This window comes from Peromyscus maniculatus, chromosome 21 (assembly GCF_049852395.1).
Source record: "Peromyscus maniculatus bairdii isolate BWxNUB_F1_BW_parent chromosome 21, HU_Pman_BW_mat_3.1, whole genome shotgun sequence".
In the NCBI taxonomy this organism is placed as follows: Eukaryota; Metazoa; Chordata; class Mammalia; order Rodentia; family Cricetidae; genus Peromyscus; species Peromyscus maniculatus.
Window position 1 is genome coordinate 29,873,145 of NC_134872.1, and position 24,933 is coordinate 29,898,077.

The 24,933-nt window shown below is 40.9% G+C and overlaps 1 protein-coding gene across 3 annotated transcripts in view; it reads right to left on the reverse strand.

Annotated features, from left to right (window-relative positions):
* Positions 1–24,933, reverse strand: part of Ccdc138 (coiled-coil domain containing 138) — a 63,328-nt gene that overhangs the window by 37,664 nt on the left and 731 nt on the right. For 2 of the 3 annotated variants that reach the window (XM_042266538.2, XM_076557229.1), the window contains exons 2-8: positions 24,387–24,431; positions 24,170–24,227; positions 17,109–17,229; positions 14,102–14,229; positions 11,610–11,791; positions 7,120–7,278; positions 4,982–5,101 (exon numbers count right to left, since the gene is read on the reverse strand). In XM_042266538.2, the coding sequence (XP_042122472.2) occupies positions 4,982–5,101; positions 7,120–7,278; positions 11,610–11,791; positions 14,102–14,229; positions 17,109–17,229; positions 24,170–24,227; positions 24,387–24,431 (813 nt within the window). Of the gene's footprint in view, positions 1–4,981; positions 5,102–7,093; positions 7,279–11,609; positions 11,792–14,101; positions 14,230–17,108; positions 17,230–24,169; positions 24,228–24,386; positions 24,432–24,933 lie in introns of those variants that run through there. The other variant, XM_076557230.1, reaches the window with a different exon arrangement.

Below are 24,933 nucleotides of genomic sequence, written 5' to 3' on the forward strand. Positions count from 1 at the left end.
ACGATATTCATTTTATAGAGCTATATAAATTAAAGTAGCAGTGAACCATGCTTAAGGCCAAAGCACTGATGACCTTTGACTAACACTCTTTTCCTACCATAAACCGAACTTCCTGAGAACCTCTCAAGATTATGACTGTGCTTATAGTTTGGGGCTGCAGAGATGGCTCAGTGTTTAAGCGTACTTGTTCTTACAGAGGACCTGAGCTCAGTTCCCAACAGGGCAGCTAACAACTGTCTGTAACACCAGTTCCAGAGTAGCCAACGCCATCTTCTGGTCTTCTTGGGCATTGCATGCACAGAGTGCACAGACCACATGAAAAACACCCATGCACACAAAATTAAAACAAAGAAATCTTTTTTTAAAGTATGCCTTAACTTCCTTGTAGTTCTTGAGACTATTTTTATCTTATCAGCCTGCAATCCCATCCAGTGCTCCTCAGGAAACACCTATGGTCTCTTTTACTAAAAAAGAAAGTTTCTTAGGAGCTCTAAGATCAATTGAATTTCAAAAGCCACCAAAACTGTGTATATGGCTATTGTTAAGGCACTTAAGGACACCTCTCTCGCTCTCCCACAGCCAGCACCTATGTCTCCCCTTGTTCCTGGCCCCTGTTCCAGCTTGACTTTTGAACCTGATGTTTATCAGTGATAGAGTGTGACCTGAGAGTTGTAAGATGAAATAAACCTTTCCTCCCCAGGCTACTCGTGGTCAGTGTTTGATCACTGCACTAGAAAGCAAGCTAAATCCTACATGAGTCTTTTCTGAATTGTTCATTCTTTCTTCATCCAATGCTTCAATTTGGAAACTTCTTAATAAACTGTGCTCCAACTCACTAACCATACCTTCTGCTGCTTCTCACCTGTTCTTATAACTATTCTTTTTTGTTTTTAATTTCCCTCCCAATTCCCTAATAATGAAATCTAGGACCTTGAGAATACTTGGCAAGCACTCTCAACATTCATATTCACTTTTTAGGCAGAAGTTCTTAACTACAATTGTTCTTTAAAGTTTTAGAATTTCAATTTACTTCCTTTTTATAGTCCATATTTTTAAAAATTACTTTTACTTATTTGCTGTATAGTAGGGAGCACAGATGTGGAGGTCAGAGGGCAACTTGTAGGAGCTGGTTCTCATTCCACATGTGGGTCTTAGGATCAAGCTCAGGTCTTTGGGCTTGGAAGCAAGCACCTTCAACAGAGCCACGTCGCCTGTCCCGTGATCCACACTTTAAGGAAGTTCTCAATCTCCTTTTTTCTGCTTTATTGAGCATATTAAATTTAAAGGCATCATTTTTTTTTAATCCTAGCACTCAGGAAGCAAAGACAGGTGGGTCTCCAAGAGTTTGAGGCCATCCTGGCCTACACAGCAAGGTCTAGGCCAGCCAGAGATACAATGAAACCCTGTCTCAAAACTAAGTGAATGAATGAGTGAATGAATGAATGAATGAATGAATGAATGAATGAATGAATGAAAGAAAGAAATCCAGACAGTTTCTCAGCCCTCTGCTTTAAAGTGACTAAGTTCTGTTTCATTTTGTCCTTAGTGTGCTGGGACTCATGGGCACCACCATGCCCAGCACGTTCCTAGGTTTATCTCAGTCTCTTTCCATCTACTTCTTCCCAATCAATATACATGTGCTGGTTGGTTTTGTCAACTTGATACAAGTCAAGACTTACCTGGGAAATGGGAAGCCTTACTGAGAAAATGGCTCTATAGATTGGCCTGCAGGTAAGTTGTGGGGCATTTTCTTGATCAGTGATTGACATGTGAGGAGGACCCAGTTTGCTGGGGGCAATGCCACCCTTGGGAGATGGTCCTGGACAGTCTAAGAAAACAGGCTGAGCAGGACATGGAGACCAAGCTGGTAAGCAGCACTCCTCCACGACCTCTGCTTCAGCTTCTGCCGCCAGTTCCTGCCCTGACTTCCCATTATGCTAGACTACAGCATAAAACTACTACTGTAAGATAAAATAAATGCTTTCGTTCCCAAGTTGCTTTTGGTCTTGGTGTTTAATCACAACAACAGAAACCCTAACTAAGCCAATACACATAATCAGCCTTTTCTCTGTCTTCACCCATATGCCCTCATTTTCACTTTTTAGGGAAAAAATTAACAGAAGGAAGAAAAAAAGAAGGTATAACTCACAAAAACGTTTCTCCTAAGCAATTTTAGGATTATGTATCGACATAATTACAACTCATATATGTGTTATTGTACAATATAGGACCATTTTTATACACAAGAAAGAGTATGAGCAAAAAGGCTTACGTCTAGCACAGTGCCCAACATTTAGTAAATACTTGGTTTAAATTAGTAGTAGTATACAGTTATAGTAAGTATTTAAGCCTAAATCAATGTCTAAAAGTTGATCTGTTCTCAAATTGCCAAGTTTTTTCTTGGTAAAAAAAAGAAAAAAATAAGTACCCAGGTGTGATGGTTTGAAAGACAATGGCCCCCATAGGCCAATAGGAATGGCACTATGAGGAGATGTGGCCTTGCTGGAGGGAGTGTGTCACTAGTCGGTGGGCTTTGAGGTCCCAGATGCTCAAGCCCCATCTACTGGCTCAGTTTCTTCCTGCTGCCTGCTGATCAAGATATAGAACTCTCAGCTACCTCTCCAGCACCATGTCTGCCTGTGTGACGCCATGCTTCCTGCCATGATAATAATGGACTAAACCTCTGAACTGTAAGCCAGCCCCAATTAAATGTATTCCTTTATAAGAGTTGCCATAGTCATGGTGTCTCTTCACAGCAATAAAACCCTAACTAAGACAGAAGTTGGTACCTGGGACTGGGGTATTGCTGTGACAGACCTGACCATGCTTTAGTTTGGAGGAATGTGGACTTTGGGATTTTAGATTAGAAAAGCAGTTGAATGCTTTAATGGGCCATACTAGTGGAAGCATGAAAGTCAGAGGTGTTGAGGGTGATATGAACTGTGGGGGCCTGGCTCAAGAAGTTTCAGAGAAGAATATTTGTATGTGGCCTAGAGACCATTCTTGTGATATTTTGGCTAAAAATGTGGCTGCTTTTTGCTCTTATCTGAAAAGTATGCCTGAAGTTAAACTGAAGAGTTCTGGATTAATTATGTTGGCAGAGGAAATTTCAAAACAGCCGAGTATTAACTCTGTTGTGTGGTTATTTATGTTCACTCTTATGAATATCCATAATGAAAAGGAGCAAGCTGAGCAAGGAAAAATACAAAATGTACAATTCAAGGAGAAAGGAGGCACTAGGAACTGGAATGGAGCTAACTCCTGTGTTCACAGAGATAAACAGATTAAAGAAAATCCTGGGGTGGGCGGAGGTGGCACATGCCTTTAAGCCCAGCACTCAGGAGGCAGAGCCAGGCAGATCTGAGTTTGAGTCTAGCCTGGTCTACAGAGAAAGATCCAGGACAGGAACCAAAATTACACAGAGAAACCCTGCCTCGAAAAACCAATAAATAAATAAATAAACAAACAAAATTGTATGAATCTCAGAAGAGAATTTGGACTTTTACAGGTTTGAGACTGTTATAGTCTATGGGGACTTTTAAAGTTGGACTAAATGCATTTTGCCTTATGATCTGGCTACAAGCCTCCGGGGGCCAGGGAGTAGAATGTGGTGGTTTGAAAGAAAATGGCCCCCATAAGCCCAGAGGGAGTGGCACTATTGGGAGGTGTGACCTTGCTGGAGTAGGTGTGGCCTTATTGGAGGAAGTGTGTCACTAGGGGGTGGGCTTTGAGATCTCAGAAGCTCAAAGCAGACCTAGTGGCTCATTGTCTCTTCTTGCTGCCTATGTATCCAGATGTAGAGCTCTCAGCTACCTCTCCAGCACCATGTCTGCTTTATGCCACCATGCTTCCTGCCATGATGATAATGTACTAAAACTCTGCATTGTAAGCCAGCCCCAATTAAATGTTTTCCTTTCTAAGAGTTGCCGTGGTCCTGGTGTCTCCTCACAGCAATAGAAACCCCTAAGACAATGGGTGCTTTGCCTGTATACATGTCTATGCACCAAAAGCAAGCAGTACCTATGGAGGCCAAAGAGGGCATCAGATCCCCTAAAACTAGAGTTACAGACAGTTGTGAGCCTCCATGTGTGCTGTGGGATAATGCTCTTGTACACTGTAAAGATTTGTCACTTGAACTGGTTTAATAAAACATTGATTGGGCAGTAGCCCAGCAGGAAGAATAAGCAGGGTGACCAGACTAGGAGAATTTGGGGAAGAGGAAGGGCAGAGTCAGGAGTCACCAGCCAGATGCAGAGGAAGCAAGATGAGAATGCGGCACTGAGAAAAGGTACCTGGCCACATGGCTAAACATAGGTAAGAATTATGAATTAATTTTGGGGCTGGAGAGATAGCTCAGTGGCTAAGAGCACTGGCTGCTCTTCCAGAGGACCTGGGTTCAATCCCTAGCACCCACATGGTGACTCACAACCATCTATGGTGGGATCTGATGCCTTCTTCTGGCATAAAGTCAATAGAGCACTCATACATAAAATAAATAAATCTAAAAAAAAAAAAAAAGAAGGGTTAATTTTAAGTGCAGAGCTAGTTAGTAATAAGCCTGAGCTAATGGTCAAGCATTTGTAATTAATATACGCCCCTGAGTGATTATTTGGAAGCCTGCTGCAGGATGGGGCAGGACATAGAAAAGCCTCTCACTACACATGTAGATGCTAGGAGCTAAACCCAGTCCTCTAGAAGAACAGTCAGGGCTCATAACCACTGAGCCATCTCTCCAGTCCCTGGGCTTGCTGTTAATCTGGTAAAGCTATTTTTAATTTTTTAATTGCCAAATATATCAGCTATTTGTCAAAATAGATGAAAAAGAAGCAAGAATATAAATATTTTATTTATGTTTACAAGAATCTTATAATAAAGCTAACAAATTTAATAAAATTCTAGCTGAAATGTTTTAAGGCTTACTTAGATTTCCTAAATACAAGTCTTAAATCTTAGCATCTAATATCTATGACATAGGTCTTACCTGTTTTTTTAGGCTGTCATTCAGCTCTCTCAGAGCATCAAATGAGGACCTCATCCTCTTGCTCTCTTTACTCTTTTCCTTAAGTGCTTCCGTTAAGTGCTCGACTTCTGTGCTGTGTTGCTAAAAGAGGGAGAAATTTGATCTAAATAACAGCTTAGGGCCCAACATACCCAAGGCCCTGAGTTAAATCCTCAAAAATCATTTAAAAAATAAATCAAATGCTATTAAACATAAATTAACTAAAAATCAGAAATTCTTCCATCATGAAAACTCTAATCAATGTGTTTAAGCATAGGTACGCGGTAGTGTGTGTGTGTGTGTGTGTGTGTGTGTGTGTGTGTGTGTGTGTATGAGTAAGTCTAATCAAGAGAGTAAAAGGCTTGTATAATAAATATTTTAAGACACTGGAGAAGATATCAGAGGATGGAAACATCTCCCATGCTCATAGATCAGTAGATTTAATATTATAAAAATGGCCATCCTACCAAAAGCAACCTACAGATTAAATGCAATCTGCAAGCCTCATCAAAATCCTAACACAAATCTTCACAAAAAATTAAAAGAAAACAAAAACAAAAAAGACCCCCACAGATATAGCTGATTTGAGCTCATGGGAGCTCACGGACTCTGGACCAACAGCTAGGGAGCCTACAGGGGACCAACCTAGGCCTTCTGCATGTGTGTGACAGTTATATAGCTTGCTCTGTTTATGAAGCTCCTAGCAGTGGGATCGGGACCTCTCCCTGGCACTTAATCTGGCTTTTGGGAACCTACTCCCTAGGGTGGGATGCCTCGCTTAGCATTGATACAGGGGGAGGAGCTTGCCCCTGCCTCAACTTGATGTGTCATGCTTTGTTAATGCCCATGGGAAGCCTGCCCCTTTCTGAATGGAGATAGAGGAGGAGTGGGTGGGGAGAGGGGACATAAAGGGGAGGCAGTGGAGAGGGAACAGGAGGAGGGGAGGGGAAACTTTGATCAGGATGTAAAATAAATGAAAAATTTTAATTAATTAAAAAAAAAAAAAGATGGACTTTATGCCTAACACTGCTAAGGTGGCCAAGAACCCAGGACTAGACAGGCCATGGACTTAGAGGAAAACTAAATACTATTGTTCTGTTAAAAGAATGTAGCAATAAAATGACTCATAATGACATTCTGCTATACTCATAGATCAGTGTCTTGCTCAGCCATCATCAGAGAAGCTTGCTCCTGCAGGAGATGGGAACTAATGAGAGCCACAACTGGACAAAGTGCTGAGAGTGAGAGACCTTGGAACACTCAGTCCTAAATAGGACGTCTTTATCAAATCTCTCCCCTCAGGGCTCAGGGCCCAATGTGGATGAGGAGGCAGAAAGATTTTAAGAGTCAGTGGGATGGAAGACACCAAAGAAATGGTGCCTTCCAGACACAAAACTGATGCACATATGAACTTACGAGTCTGTGGTGGCATGTACAGGGCCTGCATAGGTCCAAACCAGATGGGATCCTAGCGCCGAGAGGGTCAGTGGACCTGAGCTCTAATCCTTAACTCAGAAGCTATCTTCAACTGTCAACCAACCACAATGGGAAAGTTGGTTTTCTCCTATGGGGTCTCACTGGATATACAAACCACACTTAAGGGCAGGCCCCACAAGCAGCAGGGGATGGCCAGCACAAAATAAACTCGATGGTGTTTTTAGAGATTGTTTTTGTCTCACAACGCTTTGTTTGGGCATTTTCTACCTAACGGGTCTTTTGCTTATATAGTATGGTTTCTGGGTTTGTGTTTTTACGGGTTATGTGTGTTTGTGCGTGTCTCTTCCTGTATTTGTTTTTCTCATGCTTTTTCTTTGTTTTCTGTTTTCTTTTTCTATTTATTTTTATTTGCCTGTTTGTTTCCTAAACAGAGAGAGAAAAAAAAGACATGGAGTTGGATGGGTGGGGAGGTAGGGAGGATCTGGGAGGAGATGAGGGAGGTAAACTATGATCAGCATATACTATATGAAAAATATTTTCAATAAAAAAGAAGGAAATAAGGTGTGCATAAGTGGGTGCAAAAAAAGCAGGAAAAGAGGTGAAATAAGCAAATATGGCAAGAATGTAATCATTAATGAAGCGAAGAAAAAGAATTACTCTCTGATCCAATGCTGTATAATCACCTCCTTTAAAATTTGAAATCTTGTCTGAACTTCTTCTTCAACACCTTTAATTTTGCTCAAGGCAGTTTCATGTCTGAAGAGCAGCTGTTCTCGTTCTGCTAAAAACTGTTCCCGCTTCTGAAGTTCTTCAGCAAATTTCTGCTGGGATGCAGTTTCACACTACCAAAACACACAATTTAAGTGGGTTTTCTTAATTACTTCACAAATTCTTCAATTTACACCTTAATACCCTGATACTGTTTTAATCAAATGGATTTTGCCAGTGTAAAATAATGTGGTTACTCTGGAACACAATCTGGTAGTTCCTCAAAATATGTTAAACATAGTTACCATCTGACTCTAGCATTCCAACAGAAATGAAAGCGTATGTTCATACAAAACTTAAACACAAATGATCACAGCAACATCATCACGATAGCCTAAAATGTAAACAACCTATAACTAGTTAGTTTTAACTGTTGACTTGACACAACCTAGAATTACCTGGGCAGACTGTCTTAATTTGGAATTTGGAATTACCTAGTTCAGGTTGGCCTGCAAGCATGCCCATTGTGGGTGATACCATTCCCTTGGCAGGGGGCGAGCTATATAATAAAAAGCTAGACGAGTAACATACATTTATCTGCTCTTGACTATAGATATGATATCACTAATTGCTTTTTAGTTCCTGCTGCCTCTACTGCCCTGCTGTCTTGGACTGCAACCTGGGATTGCAAGCCACTAAATCGTTGCAGCACCCTCCCCTGTGCTGATCTTTGCCCGAGTATTTATCACAGCTACAGACATGAAGCTAGGACACAACCCAAATGTCCAGCAATTAATGAATAAAGAAGAAAAACGTGGTATATAACACAGTAGTATTTAGCAATAAAAAGCAGGGACTGATACATGAGTCAACAGGAAATAATTTTAAAAATACACTAAGTGGAAGGATCCAGGAACAAATTACTACATACTATATAGGATAGCATGTGTAAAATATCCCAGATGAACAAATCTAAAGAGACAGAAAGTAGATTAGTGGTTGCCTTTTGGGGATGAAGAAATATTCTAAAATTCGTTGGGGTGGTATGCAACTCCATGAGTATATTAAAGATAATAACACATTTAAAAATTAATGAGTTATGAATTTAAAATGCAGTTTTCTAGTTCAGACCCAAGAGTCACTGTGCTGGTTAGTTTTCTGTCAGTTTTGACTCTTAGTTTATAAGAGTCCTCTAGGAAGAAAGAAACTCAATTCAGGGGGAAAAAAAACAAAAACAAAAACAAAAAAACCTCCATCAGACTGACCTTTAGGCAAGTCTGTGGGGCATTTTCTTGATTAATGGTCAAAGTAGGAGGACCTAGCCCACTAAGGGCAGTGCCTCCCTTGGACGATTCGTGCTGGGTTGTATAAGAAAGCAGGCTGAATAGCCAGGTGGTGACACACACCATTAATCCCAGCAATGGGGAGGCAGAAGCAGGCGGATCTCTGAGTTCAAGGCCAGCCTGGTCTACAAAAAAGTTCTAGGACAGCCAGAGCTACGCTGAGAAACCCTGTCTTGGAAAACTAAACCAAACAAACAAAAAGTAGGCTGAGCAAGCCATGGAGAGCAAGCCAATAAATAGCATTGCTCTGTTGCCTCTGCTTCAGTTCCTGTCTTGAGTTTCTGTCCTGACTCCTCTTCAGAGGACTATGATCTGGACAGGTGAGCCAGATGAAACCCCCTCCCCGAGTTGTTTCTGGCACAGTGTCTTATCACAGCAGGAGAAAGCAAACTAGAGCAGTCATACATCAGAACCCCCAAACCTACAAACCAAAGCAAGCCACTTGTGATTGTTATAAACTGAAATCAGAGCTCCCGATGGTACCCAGCCTGGTCTCAAATTCAGGGAGGGGTTCAAGTGTTCCTCAGCTTTCCAAACAACTGGAGCTCCAGATGTACACCACCACGTGGGACACTCATTTGGCTTCCTAAGTTGATTGTTTCAAGTGCTTTGTTATAGAGACAGGGTACTAACTGAGTACATAAAGGACTCCCAAATTAGACACTTACCCAAGATCAATTTGACTGTCTGGCTGATGTGCTGGAGCAACCCAAACCCACTCAACCAAATCCTTCTCTCCTGAAATCCACTTTCCTTCCCGCTGCGCAGACCAGACAGGAAGAACTGAGTGAGGGTCTCACTTCCTCTATGCTTCCTCCAGATCTGCACACCAAGCTTAGCCATTCACCTCCGTACTAAGTATCTACTCTCTCCAGCTCTGTTCCTCCGCCACCAGCCTGCTCCATGTCATCACTGTCTCTCTCATGCCGTGACCTACAGGAGAGTACTATCTAGGCTCCTGAATTCCACATCTATACTCCCCTCCAATCAATTCACATAAGCACAGAGCAGCTTATGTAGCTGTCCTGCTATAAAAAAAATCATCAGATGTTTATATTTTTCTTGAGTCAAGAGCTTTTTGTGCAAGAAATGGATCAATCTAGAATGAATTCCTCTCACTAATTAGTGTTAAATACTCATCCTTCAGGATTTAATTTAAATGTCAGAGAAACCTTACCTGACTTCCCATTCTGCCTTAATCAGATATCCCTGATATACTTCTATTGTTCTTCCATTTAAAGTTATAAAATTAGCCTGGCTTGGTGGTACAAATTTGTACCCTTGCTCCCCAGCACACCAACTTAGGCAGGAGGATGAGAATTCTAGGATGGCCTCAACTACATAGTGAGTTCAAGGTCAGCCTGGGCTAAGCTAATGAGATTGTGTGTGTGTGTGTGTGTGTGTGTGTGTGTGTGTGTGTGTGTGTGTGTGTTAACATTAGTACTCATTATTTCTTCTAATAAGCTCCATGTAGCAGGGCCCTGTATATTTTATGCACTTGCATAGATATACAGCATTGAACATATGAATGCATATTAGTAGGCACTACAATGTTTGTTGAATTAATGAAATCCCATAATGTAACAAAAATCTATATGCCTAATGACAATTCTAACAGTACAGTATAAATTTCAAGATCAGATAAAACTGAAGGTTAATGAAACCACATCAATCACATTCACTTCATTTTTCTGGCTTTATATTGTTTGCTGATAACATCATTGCTTTTCTTTTACCCTACTTCCCAAGATACCATTTTGGTTTTGGTTTTTGAGACAGGCTTTTGTTTTTTGAGTAACAGCCCTAGCTGTCCTGGAACTCACTCTGTAGACCAGGCTGGCCTCGACTCACAGAGATTCACCTGCCTCTGCCTCCTGTGTGCTGGGATTAGAGGTCTGTGCTACCATGCCCACTACTAAAACATAATTTTTTAAATTTCACTCTCTAGATTCAACCCCTGTAAGGCAGCCTGCATGAGATTTACTGCTTTATTATTCACTCCGGAGGCTGCTTCATTCATAACCTAACAGTCCCTCCTTGGAAGCATTGCCTCTGCTCTTTCTTTCTGAGGCAGGGTCCCACTCCATAGTCCTGACTGGTCTTGAGACTCACTATGTGGACCAGGCTGGTCTTGAACTCACAGAAACCCACCTGCCTCTGTTCCCAAGGGCTGGGCCTAAGGTATGTGCCACCACACCTTGCCAATGCCTTTGTACTCAGAATATCATTCTCACTGCTCTCCTTTCTAAATTCTACCTCCAGTCAAGGGCCAGACTCAGTCTTTCCCAAAACGTTTTGGGTGATTTAGGCTAATAATAATCTTATTCTTTCTTCTTTTCTTTCTTTTTGTGTTTGGTTTTTCAAAACAGGGTTTCTCTGTGTAGCCCTGGCTGTCCTGGAAATCTCTCTGTAGACCAGGTTGGCCTTGAACTCACAGAGATCCATCTGCCTCTGCCTCTGCCTCCCCAGGGCAGAGATAAAAGGCATGTGCCACTACTGCCTAGCATAATCTTATTCTTAAATGCCATGGTAATCATAGTTTCAATTATTGTGACAGAAAGAGATACAGTTATTTAAAATTACTTAACTAAATAAAATGCTTTAACTACTTCATGGTCGTGTATGATGGCTTCCAATGAGGAGTCACACAAACTCCACTAGATAAAGTCCTGCTTCCTTTTCCTTGGAGACACTTGATAAACACGCACGTAGGCCCTTTCGATATGAACCCCATAGACGACACAAATGCTTATACTTAGAGTTGAATTTTGACAAGAGACTTCTTACAAGTAAGTACTTATAACAATGAATTTATAATGTCTTCATGTAACACACTTTATATCAGCACTTTTTGTTTTCTATCTTAAGGATGGGATGGGCTGAAAATAAACATAAGACAATCTAAAATCTAAAGACACACCTATTGGTAAGCTACCACTGCTTTGAATTTTCTCTCAGTCACTACATTTCCCATTTGACAGTCCTATAAATCAAATCTGCCCCTTCTGACCTGCTTTGACCTGTGTATGTATAATTCCAATCAAATTCCTTATATTGAAATTTTGCAAGCACTCTTAAAACACACACATTTCTGAATTCCCAATTCAGCATTTGGCTTTTACCTGCAGTTTCAGATGGATATGAAATAATTCATCATATATTTGACTTATGTGATGTGGAAGTAAACTCTGCTTCTTTGACACTTTGGGTTTTGGAGAAATGCCATGTTTCAGAGGAGAGTCAACGAAATCACTGCAACGTTCAGTCTGAAGTCTTGATGAGGTTGTGTTGGTCGGCAGGGCATCTGCAAAAGTTTTAAATGTTCTCAAGAGAGTTGCTTTAAATAAAAATCATAGTATTGTTTAAAAATCTGGAAAAAAAGATGGTGTAGTCAGATGTTTTCCTGTGTCCTGCCTGGTCCCACAGCCACTCAGACCCAAGTAAGCACACAGAAGCTTATATTATTTACGAACTGTATAGTCTATGGAAGGCCTCTTGCTAGCTAGTTCTTACATCTTAAATTAGCCCATTACTATTAATCTATGTATCGCCACATGTTCCATGACTTTACCTGCATCCCATTACATGTTGCTCCTTGGGTGGCTGGCTCGCATCCCTCCCAACTTCTTCCTGTCTCTCTGCTCAGATTTTCTGCCTGCCTCTAAGCTGCCTTGCCATAGGCCCATACAGCTTTATTTATCAACCAATCAGAGCAAAACATATTCACAGCATACATAAAGACATCCCACAGCAGAATGGTATGGCAAAAATGATAAACTATAACATAAGATTTGGATAAAGTGTATAAATGAAGGTAGAAGCCTAACCTCCTAGACGCAAGACGGACTAACAGAAAGTCAGAGGGGTGAGTGTGGGGGAGAATATACTCTAAGTCCATTATGTAGTTCCTAAGAAACCCAGTACCATAAAGAATACATGCCAAGAAAAACTCACACATGATAAATGGAACTTAGTGGCCTTGGGATAAACTTTAAAAGTCTTTCATTACACTCCCCCATCTTGGACAGAGCATGAAACAGCCAAAATAAAAAATACTAATTTACACTCGTGCTGTGGAATGGTCTGTATGTTAAATCTGTTGCTCTGATTGGTCAATAAATAAAACACTGATTGGCCAGTGGCCAGGCAGGAAGTGTAGGCGGGACTAACAGAGAGGAGAATTAAGGGAACAGGAAGGGAAAGGGAGTCACTGCCAGCTGCCACCATGACAAGAAGCATGTGAAGACGCCGGTAAGCCAAGAGCCACGTGGCAAGGTATAGATTTATAGAAATGGGTTAATTTAAGATAAAAGAACAGTTAGCAAGAAGCCTGCCACAGCCATACAGTTTGTAAGCAATATAAGTCTCTGTGTTTACTTGGTTGGGTCTGAGCGGCTGTGGGACTGGCAGGTGACAAAGATTTGTACTGACTGTGGGCAAGGCAGGAAAACTCTAGCTACACACTTGGGATCTAGAGGCAGGAACTCTGTAAGTTTGAGACCAGCCTGGTCTACACAGCCGGGACTACACAGAAACCCTGTCTCAACAACAACAACAAAATATTTTCTAGGCAGGTGGCATAACACCTATAATCCCAGCAATTGACCGAGGCAAAGGCATCACAAGTTCAAGGCCAGCTTGAGCTACAAGGTGAGAACATAACTGAAAAACAAAACAATAAAATGAATTAAAACAAAGCAAAAGTTTCATTACTGAGAAAAGCAAATGAGTGAAAAATCCATCTAGGTATCAAACTAACCAATCCCTGGCCTGGGTGCTCCTTATATTTTGTTGTTGTTTGTTTTATTCACGAAGCACATCTACTTTATTCACTCGCTGATGGGCATCTGGATGCTTCCATCTTCTGGCTGCTTTACATAGTCATACTGCTATGAACATGGGCTACAAGTTCTTGACTTGTCAGGGCAACAGTGCGACCTCCTATCTCCAACAGGCACAGTCAGCACTCCTTAAATTTTTTTTATACATTCAACTCTTAAAAATAAATTTCTCTTGCATTTTCAGGAGAAAAATTGGTCACCGAATGGGAAACACAAGTCCAGGCTGAATCAGGTCACATCATCTTCAAACGCTGAGGCCAACGTAACAAAGGGGACGAGGGGGCCGAAGGAGTGTAGGCGGCACATGCCCAGGGCTTCAGCGGAGCAACAGTGTGCTCCAAACCCTGCAGCCCAAGGGCAACAGGTACCACCTCCCGTGCCCACTGTCCTTGAAATCCTGAGGAAACTATGGGATGCACTCGGGCAGACAGGGAAGCCAGCCGTAGCAATCTACAGAACTTTGTCAAAGCATCAGCGCCGCTCAAATCCTCGGAAGCCCTTTCCACAAAGGAAACATGAAAAGGAACTTAGATGGCATAAAAGTTCAGTTAATTATGAACTTATTTGGATAAGTTTTGAGAATGGAAGAACACAACCAGAAAATGGTGTTTCTTTCTCTTCTCCTTAATTGAATACTAAGCACAGCAAGCATCTTAAGGTTTATAAAACTTCAGAACACAGCAATATACAGATTCCTGAGGAGCAGTTACTACTATGAGGTAAGCATGGTTTACTCTATATGACAAATTCCTATTTATGAGTATTTCTCTTACCTTTTTCTATTTCTCTGAATGACTGCTTTGTTATTTTGGAGGCACCATCTCTATGATCGTCTTCAATTAATTCTTTTTCTGTTTCCCATTTTTTTAAATTGTGAAAAGAATCCAGTTCATCATCTAGGCTTTAACAATATATATATCAGAATCCAGAAGTTCACTATAACAACTGACAAGAAAAGAGCTGCTTTTCAGATGGCGATATCACAACAAATGAGGAAAATGTAAAAATCATTTTAAATACAAAAAATACACATATGAAAAGCACAAACTAAGTGAAAATCTTGAAAGCCCACTGCAAGTGTCTGCCAACCTTTTCTGCACATTAAACAGATGTAATTTAAAACAGTTTAAAAGATGTATAACACTCTGTGGCTGCCAAACTCTTCTGAATCCCAGTAATTCCGATACAACAGGCATTGTTATCTACAGTTTGATTAGAATGGTTAGCAGTTCCTGTACAAGCCAGAACCAGGACCTCATGTTCTGAGGTCACCTCACACTGCTCACAAGGAACGTAATATAAGTTACAGACACATTCGGTCATTCTTCCAGTAACACACTAAAGACATTAAAAAGAGGCAAGACTTCCACCGTATTTTTCACTATCACAGTACATATAAAATGTCACTTCACCCCAGAATGAACGTAAGACGCGAAGGTTGTTATGGTTGTGTATAAAGTACCCTTAAGGGCTCCACTGTTGACATCCCAGAACCCCTGAATGGCTGGTTTACAAGTGTGCTAATTTCATTAATAGGCTCACCCACTAACTATCCCATCATACTAAATGAACTGTTGGGGTTGCGAAGGACGCCCAGAACTAAGAATGCATGAAAAAACATAGGGAAAGCTAACACTTGGTGAGATGATTAAAAAATAAAATAGTTTGGGGCTAGAGAGATGGCTCAGCTGTTAAGAGCACTTATTACTCTTGCAGAGGACCAAGGTTCAGTTTCCAGCACCCACATGGTGTGGCTCACAATCATCCATAACACCAGTTCCAGGAAATCTAGCACCCTCTCTGACCTCCACGGGCACTAAGCACATGTGTGGTGCACAAATCTAAAATACAGGGAAAACATACACGTAAAATAAAATAAATAAATCCAAAAAAGTGGGCACAGTGGTACACACCTATAATCCTAACATTCAAGAAGCAGAGGCAAGAGGATCTCTGTGAATGTGAGGCCACTCTAGTCTACAGAGCCAGTTCCAGATAGCCAGGGCTACACAGTAAGACCCTGCCTCTCTCTCTCTCTCTCTCTCTCTCTCTCTCTCTCTCTCTCTCTCTCTCTCTCACACACACACACACACACACACACACACACACACACACACACACACAAAAAACAAAAAAACATATAAATAGGGATTGTAAAGATGGCTCAGTGGTTAAGAGCACTGATTGCTCTCCCAGAGGATTCAGGTTCGATACCCAGCACTGACATGGCTGTTAAGAACCATTTGTAGCCAGGTGGTGGTGGCGCATACCTTTAATCCCAGCACTCGGGAAGCAGAGGCAGGTGGATCTCTGTGAGTTTGAGGACAGCCTGGGCTACAGAGTGAGATTCAGGACAGGCTCCAAAGCTACAGAGAAACCCTGTCTCGAAAAACCAAAAAAAAAAAAAAAAAAAAAAAAAAAAAAAAAAAAAAAAAAAAAAAGAACCATTTGTAACTCCAGTATCAGGGGATATGATGCCCCCTTCTGGTCATCTCAGGCAATGCACAAATGTGTTGCATGGACAGAACTATATAGTTCAGTGTTTCTCAACCTTCCTAATTCTGCAACACTTTAATACAGTTCCTCATGTTGTTGTGACCCTCAACCACAAAATTATTTTCGTTGCTATTTAATAACTGTAATTTTGCTACTGCTATGAAACGTAATGTAAATCTGTGTTTTCTGATGGTCTTAGGTGACCCCAGGGAAAGGGTTGTTTGACCCTTCCTCACAATGGTCACGATACACAGGTTGAGAACCACTAGCTTAGAAGTTAAGAGCACTTGTTACTCTTGCAGAAAACTTGGGCTTGAGTCCCAGCACCCAGATGGTTCCATAACCCCAGTTCCAGGGAATCCAACAAGCATGTACATGGTACCCAAACACTCATGCATGCAAAACATTCATATGCATAAAGTAAAATAACTAAATCTTTTAAAAAATTTTAAAAGGGGGGGGTGCTGAAGAGATGGCGCAACAGTTAATAGCATTTGTTGCTCTTGCAGAGGACCTGGGTTCAGTTCCCAGATCCATATATGGTGGCTTACAACACCTATAATTCCAATTCCAGGAAATCTGATGACCTCTTCTGACCTCCTGGGGCACCAGACATGCACGCAGTACACATACCTACAGTACACATACTTACATGTAGGCAAAACAGTCATACACATAAGATAAAATGAATAAATATTTTAAATTTTTTTACTACTTAATAGCTTAGAGCAGGTGGGATGGCTTAACGGGCAAGGGCACTTGCTGCCAGGTTTGATACCCAGGACCCGAACAGTAGAAGGAGAGACTAACGCCTACAAATTGTGCTCTGGCCTCGACACGTGCCTTGGCACATGCCCGCGCCATGCCCCATCTACAGACACTAAATAAATAATAAATAAATAAATAAATAAATAAATAAATAAATAAATAAATAAATAAATAAATAAACGTAATAAAAAATAAATAGGGATAGAATGATGGCTTAGTGGCTAAGAGAACTGGCTGCTCTTCCAGAGGAGATGGACTCAGTTCTTGGCACCACACAGTGATTCACAGCTGTCTGCAACTCCAGTTTCAGGGGGTTAGATACCCTCTCCTGGCCTCTTCGGGAGTCAGGCACACAAGTGGTGCATTGATACACACGTGAGCACATCAGGATCAAGACTGCTTTTACTTCCTCTCAAGGAAGCATGTGCGACACACACACACACACCTCTTTTCTACTGTTGTTTCTCAAGTTGTGACCAGACAAGACAGTAACAATATCTATTCTGAATGCCTTACCAGTTCACATTTAAGTGTTTGAAGGAACTGCAAAAAGGTGTTGTGGGATGCTTCCTTTCATCAGAGTAACATCTTGATGTAGAAACAACTTTATCTCCAGAGCAGTAAGTGTCCAAATTGTCTGTCAATAAAAAACATTACACAATGACATCAGATACTGATGATCTCATTCTGGCCTCTTAACAGTAAGACACCAAAATCACCAGGGGGGGGTGGGGGGGGGTGGTGCCACATACCTTTAATCCCAGCACTCGGGAGGCAGAGGCAGGCAGATCTTTGTGAGTTCAAGGCCAGCCTGGTCTACAGAGCAAGATCCAGGAAAGGTGAAAAGCTACACAGAGAAACCCTGTCTTGAAAAACCAAAGAGACCAAAATCACTGATTTATCTGTCTCTCATGAGTTTAGAGAATCCACACTGAATGTCATATTGATATTGTGCCTTACTAATTACACAGTGCTTTCCATTCTTATTTGACCCAGGCGATGGCTCTGTGAAGTGTGAATAGCTGCCTTTAACATAAGTCTACTGCACATTAGGACCCTACAGACCAGAGAGCTGACATGAACCAGGTGTTACCTGGAAATCAGAATACAGCCTTCTTTCCTCCTCGTTTGGTCCTCAAGCATTTGTTTTTAACAACTGTAAGCCTATGTCTAAATCCAGTGAAAAGGAAAACACTCACTTCAGATAAAAGAACACAGATTACTGTCTTAGTTAGTCAGGGTTTCTATGGCTGTGAAGAGACACCAAGATATTCTTATAAAGGAAAACATTTAATTGGGGCTGGCTTACAGTTTCATAAAGTTAGTCTATTATCATCATGACGGGACATGATGGCGTGCAGGTAGACAGGGTGCTTGGGAGAGAACTGAGAGTACTACATCTGGATCCATAGGCACCAGGAAGAGACAATGAGCCACTAGGCCTGGCTTGAGCTTCTAAGACCTCAAAGCCCACTCCCTAGTGACAAACTTCCTCCAATAAGGCCACACTTACTCCAATAAGGCCTCACCACCTAATAGTGCCACTCCCTATGTGCCAACAGGGGTCATTTTATTCAAATCAAGTTACAATTACTGACTCAGTTGGTATAATCTGCCAAAGGAAGCGTCCATACGTTATTTACATTTCAAAAAAATTCAAAATAGCTAGGCCTTGTGGTGCATACCATAATTAATCACTGGGACAAGAAAACTAACAGGAAGTTAGAGGACAGTCTGGGTCTCCCTGTTTGCTTCAGCACTCAGTTTGACACAGCACAGTTATCTGGGAGACACACTTGGAGGACTGTCTTCATCAGATTAGACCTAGGGCATTTTCTTCATTGCTAACTGATATACCCGTGGATGGTGCCAGCCCTAGGCAGGGAATCCTGGGCTACACAAGAAGTTAACTGAACAGAAGCTAGGAAGCAAGCCAGGAAGCAGCGTTCTTCCAAGGTCTCGACTTCAGTTCTTGCCTCCAGGATCCTGCTTGAGTTCCTGTCCTGGCTTCCTTAGACACTGACAGACTGTAAACTGAAGCAAACCAACGCCTTCCCAAGTTGCTTTTGGTACCAGTGTTTTTATCATCACAGCAACACAAAGTAAACAAGGACTCTAGGCTCCATAACACGCCCGTTTCAATGTTTTAGGCTGATAAAATTTCAAGATGTACAAAGCTTAGAAAAATGTAAAATAACCTAGTAAACCATTTGATGAACTTTAAAAAGAAACAAACTCTAAATATCTGATGTTTTAATATCAAGACTTAAGACCTTTAGAAGCTGGGGTGCAGAAGCTTAGAGACAAGTGAGGTACAGTGCAAGTCATACAAATTTCCATTCTCGGTGCTAGTCATAAACAACCCCACATCTGAACAGAAATTTTAAAAGATATGACTTACTGTTATTCATTTCTATGGATTTATCTTTTTGTGTTGTTTTTTGCTGTTTTTTGTTTTTCGAGACAGGGTTTCTCTGTGTAATTTTGGTGCCTGTCCTAGATCTCCCTCTGTAGCCCAGGCTGGCCTCAAGCTCACAGAGATCCTCTTGGCTCTGCCTCCCAAGTGCTGGGATTAAAGGCGTGTGCCACCACCATCCGGCCTATGGATTTATCTTTACTTTTCATTGTGTGTGTGTGTGTGTGTGTGTGTGTGTGTGTGTGTGTGTGTGTACCACATGTGTGTGGGTGTCCACAGAGGCCAGCACAGGGTATCAGGTCCTCTTTCCCCTAGAGCTGAAGTTAAAGGTGGTTGTGAACCTGACAAGGGTGCTGGGAACAAACCACAGGTCCTTTGGAAAGCAGTGTGCATTCTCTTTTTGTTTTCTCAATTTTATGTGAATGAGTGTTTTGCCTGCATGTGCACCATAGTGCCTGGCAGAGGCCAGAAAAGAGTATCAGATCCCCTAGATCTGGAGTTACAGAAGGTCTGGAGCTGCCATGTGCGTGCAAGGAGCAGCCAGTGCATTGAACCATCTCTCCAGCATCTAGTGTGCACTCTTAACCATTGAACCATCTCTATAGCCAGTCACTCATTTCTTTAACTAAAAAAATTCTGATTCATACAATATATTTTGATTGTATGAAATTCCTCCCAGATCTTCCCCATCTCTCTACCCACTAAACTTTGTTTTTTTCTTTTAAAAAAAGGCAAGAAATAAAAACAAAGTTAAAAAAAAAAAAAACACAAGAAACGCACATACATACACACATGCACACGCACACACACATACACACACACATACTAAACTTAAAAACCAAAAATCAAAAGCCAGGCAGTGGTGGTACTCACCTTTAATCCCAACACTCAGGAGGCAGAGCCAGGCGGATCTCTGTGAGTTTGAGGCCAGGCTGGTCTATAGAACAAGATCCAGGAAAGGCACCAAGACTAACAGACAAACCCCTGTCTCGAAAAACCAAAACAAAAAAACCCAAAAATCAAAAGATAAATAAGACAAAAAATGTCCAAAGCAAAATGGAAACACAAAGTCCACAAAAATACCACTGAGTTTGTTTCGTGTTTGCCAACTACTCCTGAGCATGGGGTATGCCCTGAAGTAATTAACCTCTTTAGACTGAAGTTTTCCTTCAAGTGGATTGGCAGATAAAAATTACTTAAATTTAGAAAGTGGAATGTTTTTCGTTCTCCATTGATTGTCACTGATAGTTTTGCTGGGTATAGTAGTCTGGGCTGGCATCTGTGATCTCTTAGAATTTTAAGCCCTTCTGGCTTTCGGAGTCTCCATTGAGGTGTTATTCTAATAGGCCTGCCTTTATAAGTGATTTAGTCTTTTTCCCTTGCAGCTTTAATGTCCTTGGTTCTGTACGTTAAGTGCTTTGATTATATGTCATGCGGTGTTTCTTTTCTGGTTCTATTTGGTGTTCTGGATGCTTCTTACATGTTGATAAGCATCTCTTTCTTTAGCTTGGGAAAATGTTCTTCTGTGATTTAAAATATTTTCTGTTAGCGTGATGTGGTAACACATGCTTTTAATCCCAGTACTTAGGAGGCCAAGGCAAGCAGATCTCTAGAGATAGAGGCCAGCCCTGTCTACAGAATTACAGGATGGTCAAGGCCACACAGAGAAACCCTGTCTCAATAAGCCAAAAAACAAAAACACAATTTTTTTTCCTGTGCCTTTAACCTGGTTTTCTTCTCCTTCTTCATACCTATTATTTTAAGTTTTGTCTTTTCATAGTCTCCCAGATTTCTTGGATGTTTTGTGCTTGGATTTTTTTCTTTTTGATTTAACATTTTCTTTGACAGAGAGCTATCTACTTCCTCGACTTTGTCTTCAAGACCTGAAATTCTCTCTTTTGTGTCTTCTAATCTGTTGAGAAGGCTTACCTCTGAGGATTTTGATCTCTTAAAATTTTTATTTCCAGTTTTATTTCAGTTGGGTTTTCTTTAGCGATTCTATTTCTACTTTTATGTCTTGGCCTGTTTTCATTATTTCATTCAATTGTGCTTTCTATTTTCATTTGAGGCATTTATTCATATCCTCTTTAAGGTTCTTGAGCATTTTAAAAATTGCTATTTTGAAGTCTTTCTCATGCTTCAGCTAAACTGTACCTCAAGGCCTATTGCATTAGAGATGCTGGCTTCTGAGGAAGGCAGTGTCTTGGCTGTGGATGTTTGTGTTTTTGTTCTGGGATCTATGCATCTAGAGTTTTGCTGTTTGAGGTATTTCTTAGTGTGCATACATTGTCTTGTCTTTGCTGGGTGGGTATTCCATTCTTTAGTTGTTGTTGTCCACTCTAGATCCTAGGCTAGTATAGTAGAGAGTGCTTCTGCAGATTGAGGGTGGCACAAAGGAATGGAGCTGAGCTAGAAGGGAAGGCTGAGAAGGTCAGTGGCAAAGATCTAAGGGGACCCTGGGTCTATACCAAGAGGTGGAGTCCCCAGGGAACACCCACCCAGCTGAGGGTCAGATAAGAGATCTAAGAATACCCTGGACCAGTGTTATGGAATAACCTTTTTGTACACTGTGACAATGTGTCTTTACCAAGGTGCCTCTGATTGGTTTAATAAAGAGTTAATTAATTAGCCAATAGGTAGGCAGGAGGTATAAGTGGTACTTCAAGCACAGAGAAGACTCTGGGAAGAGGAGAGGCAGAGAAGCCAGCCAGACACAGAACAAGTAGGACACACAGAATGGGAGAGAAGTAAAAGCTACATGGTAGAATGTAGATTAAAAATATAGGTTAACTTATGTTACATGAGCTAGTTAGGAACAAGTCTAAGCTATAGGCCAAGCTTTCATAATTAATAAGAAGTTCATGCCATTATTTGGGAGCTGGCTGGCAGGACAGACAGACTCATTACAGACCAGCACCAAGAGGCAGAGTCCTCAAGAAATAAAGGTAAGGTGGAAGATGGGGTTCCTGCGACACTGGCTGTAGTATGACCCCACTGTTCATTTTATAAAGGGTACATGTTTAAATCAACTCTCCCCTAAATTTTTAATCTAAAAAATTTAAAGAAGTATATTTATCAGGGAGCAAACACAATTTCTCTTCAACCCTTATAAATTTATAGCTGGGAGAAACACAGACAAGTTAACAAGAGAAAAGCAAATCAAGTTTATTAAAGCATACAGTACAATCACACAGGAGAAGTCTCAACGAAAGGCTCTTCAAATCATAGCTTACAACAATAATTAGAGGTTTTTTATTATTTATTTGTTTGTTTGTTTTATGGTTTTGGTTTCTCAAGACAGGGTCTCTCTGTGTAAGCACTGGCTGTCCTGGAACTCACTCTGTAGACCAGGCTGGCCTCAAATTCAGGGATCCTCCTGCCTCTGCCTCCCAAGTGTTGGGATAAAACGCCATCACCCAACCAAGAGTAGGTTTTTAAAGAACTGACAAGCCCCAGGGGTCCACCTGGCTCCACCCTCCTAGCAACAGGGTTACAGGAACTACTGCCAAATCTGACTTTTACACGGACCGGAGATCCAAATTTGGGTCTTCATCTTCTGCAGCGAACACTTTGCCAACTGAGCCATCTCCTCCCCCATCATGGAGCTTTCCTGCTCTGCTTCTTCTTAATTAGAGCGTTTATATCAAAGAGGCATACTGGGAGTGTGGCATTCCAGCTTTCTTCTCACAACACAGAAACATCACAAAGTGCAGAAGAATTACAGGTAGACGGCAGGTGACAATTCTGCTGCAAAAAGTTTCTCAATAGAATGACATTTGTAAATTGTAGACCACAGGGTTAAAGCTATCCAGACTCTGAAAAGTTGAAAGCCGCTGGTGCTCCTTACATTCTCCTGAAACTCGGACATGAACTCAAGATGAGAAGCACTCTCCCTCACTGCACATTGAGGCATTCAGACTCAGTAGAAACACAAATAGTCTCAAGGGATGCTTACGGTCACCGCTAGTGACTATAAACTGCACTTTTATTACCAGATAACCTTCTCATTTCTAGTCCAAGTCAATCTTTTTTAAAAAGTCTGCTGACCTCTAAAGCCTTTCAACCTCTTTTGATTGGCTTTGTCGGCAGTGGAAATAATGCCTTTCTTCTGATATGTTCTTAAGATCCAGGATATCTGTTGCTAGTCCTTCTTGACTATTCAGCCATCAACTTTACCTGCTTATCTTTTTTTTTTTAATGATCTCAAACTAATTTTGATATTCCAGAAACATTAACCATTCTTCCTTTATTTTTAGACGTAACTTTTCTGAAAGTGTTATATTAGAATCCTTGCAGACAGGGTATTTCACCAAGTGGTTTTTTTTTTTTTAACTTATTACCAAATTAATTTATGCTTTTATCAAGAGAGCAATTTGTCCCCTACCATTATGTAACATACTTCGGAAATCAGATCTGAGCCTCCAGACTTATCTAAACCACAAATCAAATCAATACAGCTCTCCAATCTACCAGCTACTCCTCAGACCCAGCTCACACATATTGATGAAATTAAAAACACTACTGGTGCTGCAAGTTTAATGATTATTATGCTTAACTAATAAGTATAGCACTGAAGCATTAACAAACTAATCGATTAATGACTAATACTTATTACTTCAAAAAAAAAAAAAAAAAAAAAACGTTGCAACTTATCAAAAACATCACAACCCCCAGGATAATTATGTTTTCCAAGTACGTTCACATCATAAATTTTTCCTTTAGTTTCTATCCTAGAGACTCTTTCTGCGTAAAGATACCAACTAGTGTTCTTCACCCAATCGAGTCTGCTCAACTGTTAACATCGTCAAAAGCAAACCTATCAGCTGGGGAGAGAGCTTAGTGGTCAAGCACTTCTCAGCCCTGACCAAGGGTCTGGTTCTGACTCCCAGAACCCCGGGAGTGAAAATAAAGGAAGGTGCACAGACTATAAACACACACACATACACACATACACCCCAAAAAACCTCATTCAATTTAATTTATAAAGGCCTCTCACACAGTCATCCCTAAATTCAATTATTATTAGGTGATTACCAATTGAAAACTTTTTCTAAATAAAAAATAAGTAACACTAACCCTACAGTCTATACATTTACAAAAATCTCTTTCAGATTAAACTTGTTAAGAATACTCAAATATACAAAATATTCTATTGGCTTACCTGGGGAGGTTGGAATTCTTCTTTTATATTTAGTCTGATCAAAATTTGAAAGCTCACGCTAGGAGAATAAAAAAGACACACTTAACTTAAACACTAAGAAATAGTCCCTTAAAATATCTTTCCACAGATTACAATTACAAGGTAAGCATGGAAAAACCTAGGGGCCACGCCCTAACCAACATCAGCATCACTAATTAGACAAGCAAACATCATGTACCTGTTGATTCATCAGTGCGGCCCACACGCCACTCATGTCATATTCCTGCCAAAAATACAAAACCAGAATCAAATCAAACCAGTATCCATCAGACAAACTCAAACACAACAGTCTTCGACCTTGTGAAAGCATTAATATAAGAAACTGAGTGTGGGCATCTGATGTAGATTAAAGGCAAGACACAACCGTGTGTAATGTTCAGACTGGGGTGGTATCTGCACCAGGAAACACTTTCAATAATTGAGGTAATTAGTGAAATCCTTGTATGAGCTATACATTATCCTGTATTATTGTAGCAATACTAAATTTCCTGGAGAATATCAATGAGAGTTTAAAATTTTCAGAACGTACTTCACAGGAAAACCAAACTAGAGGAGTTATGTGTTGCGTCTGAATTAAGGTTACGTGAGGATGGAATGAATTTGTGACACGGGCGTGGGAACACAGATATACTGATATTTCTCAAGAAGGGATTTTGGAAAGACAGCAAATGTGGAAAGGAACTCAGGAAGGCCTGCGACCTTCCTCAACTTCTGGAGAATAGGGT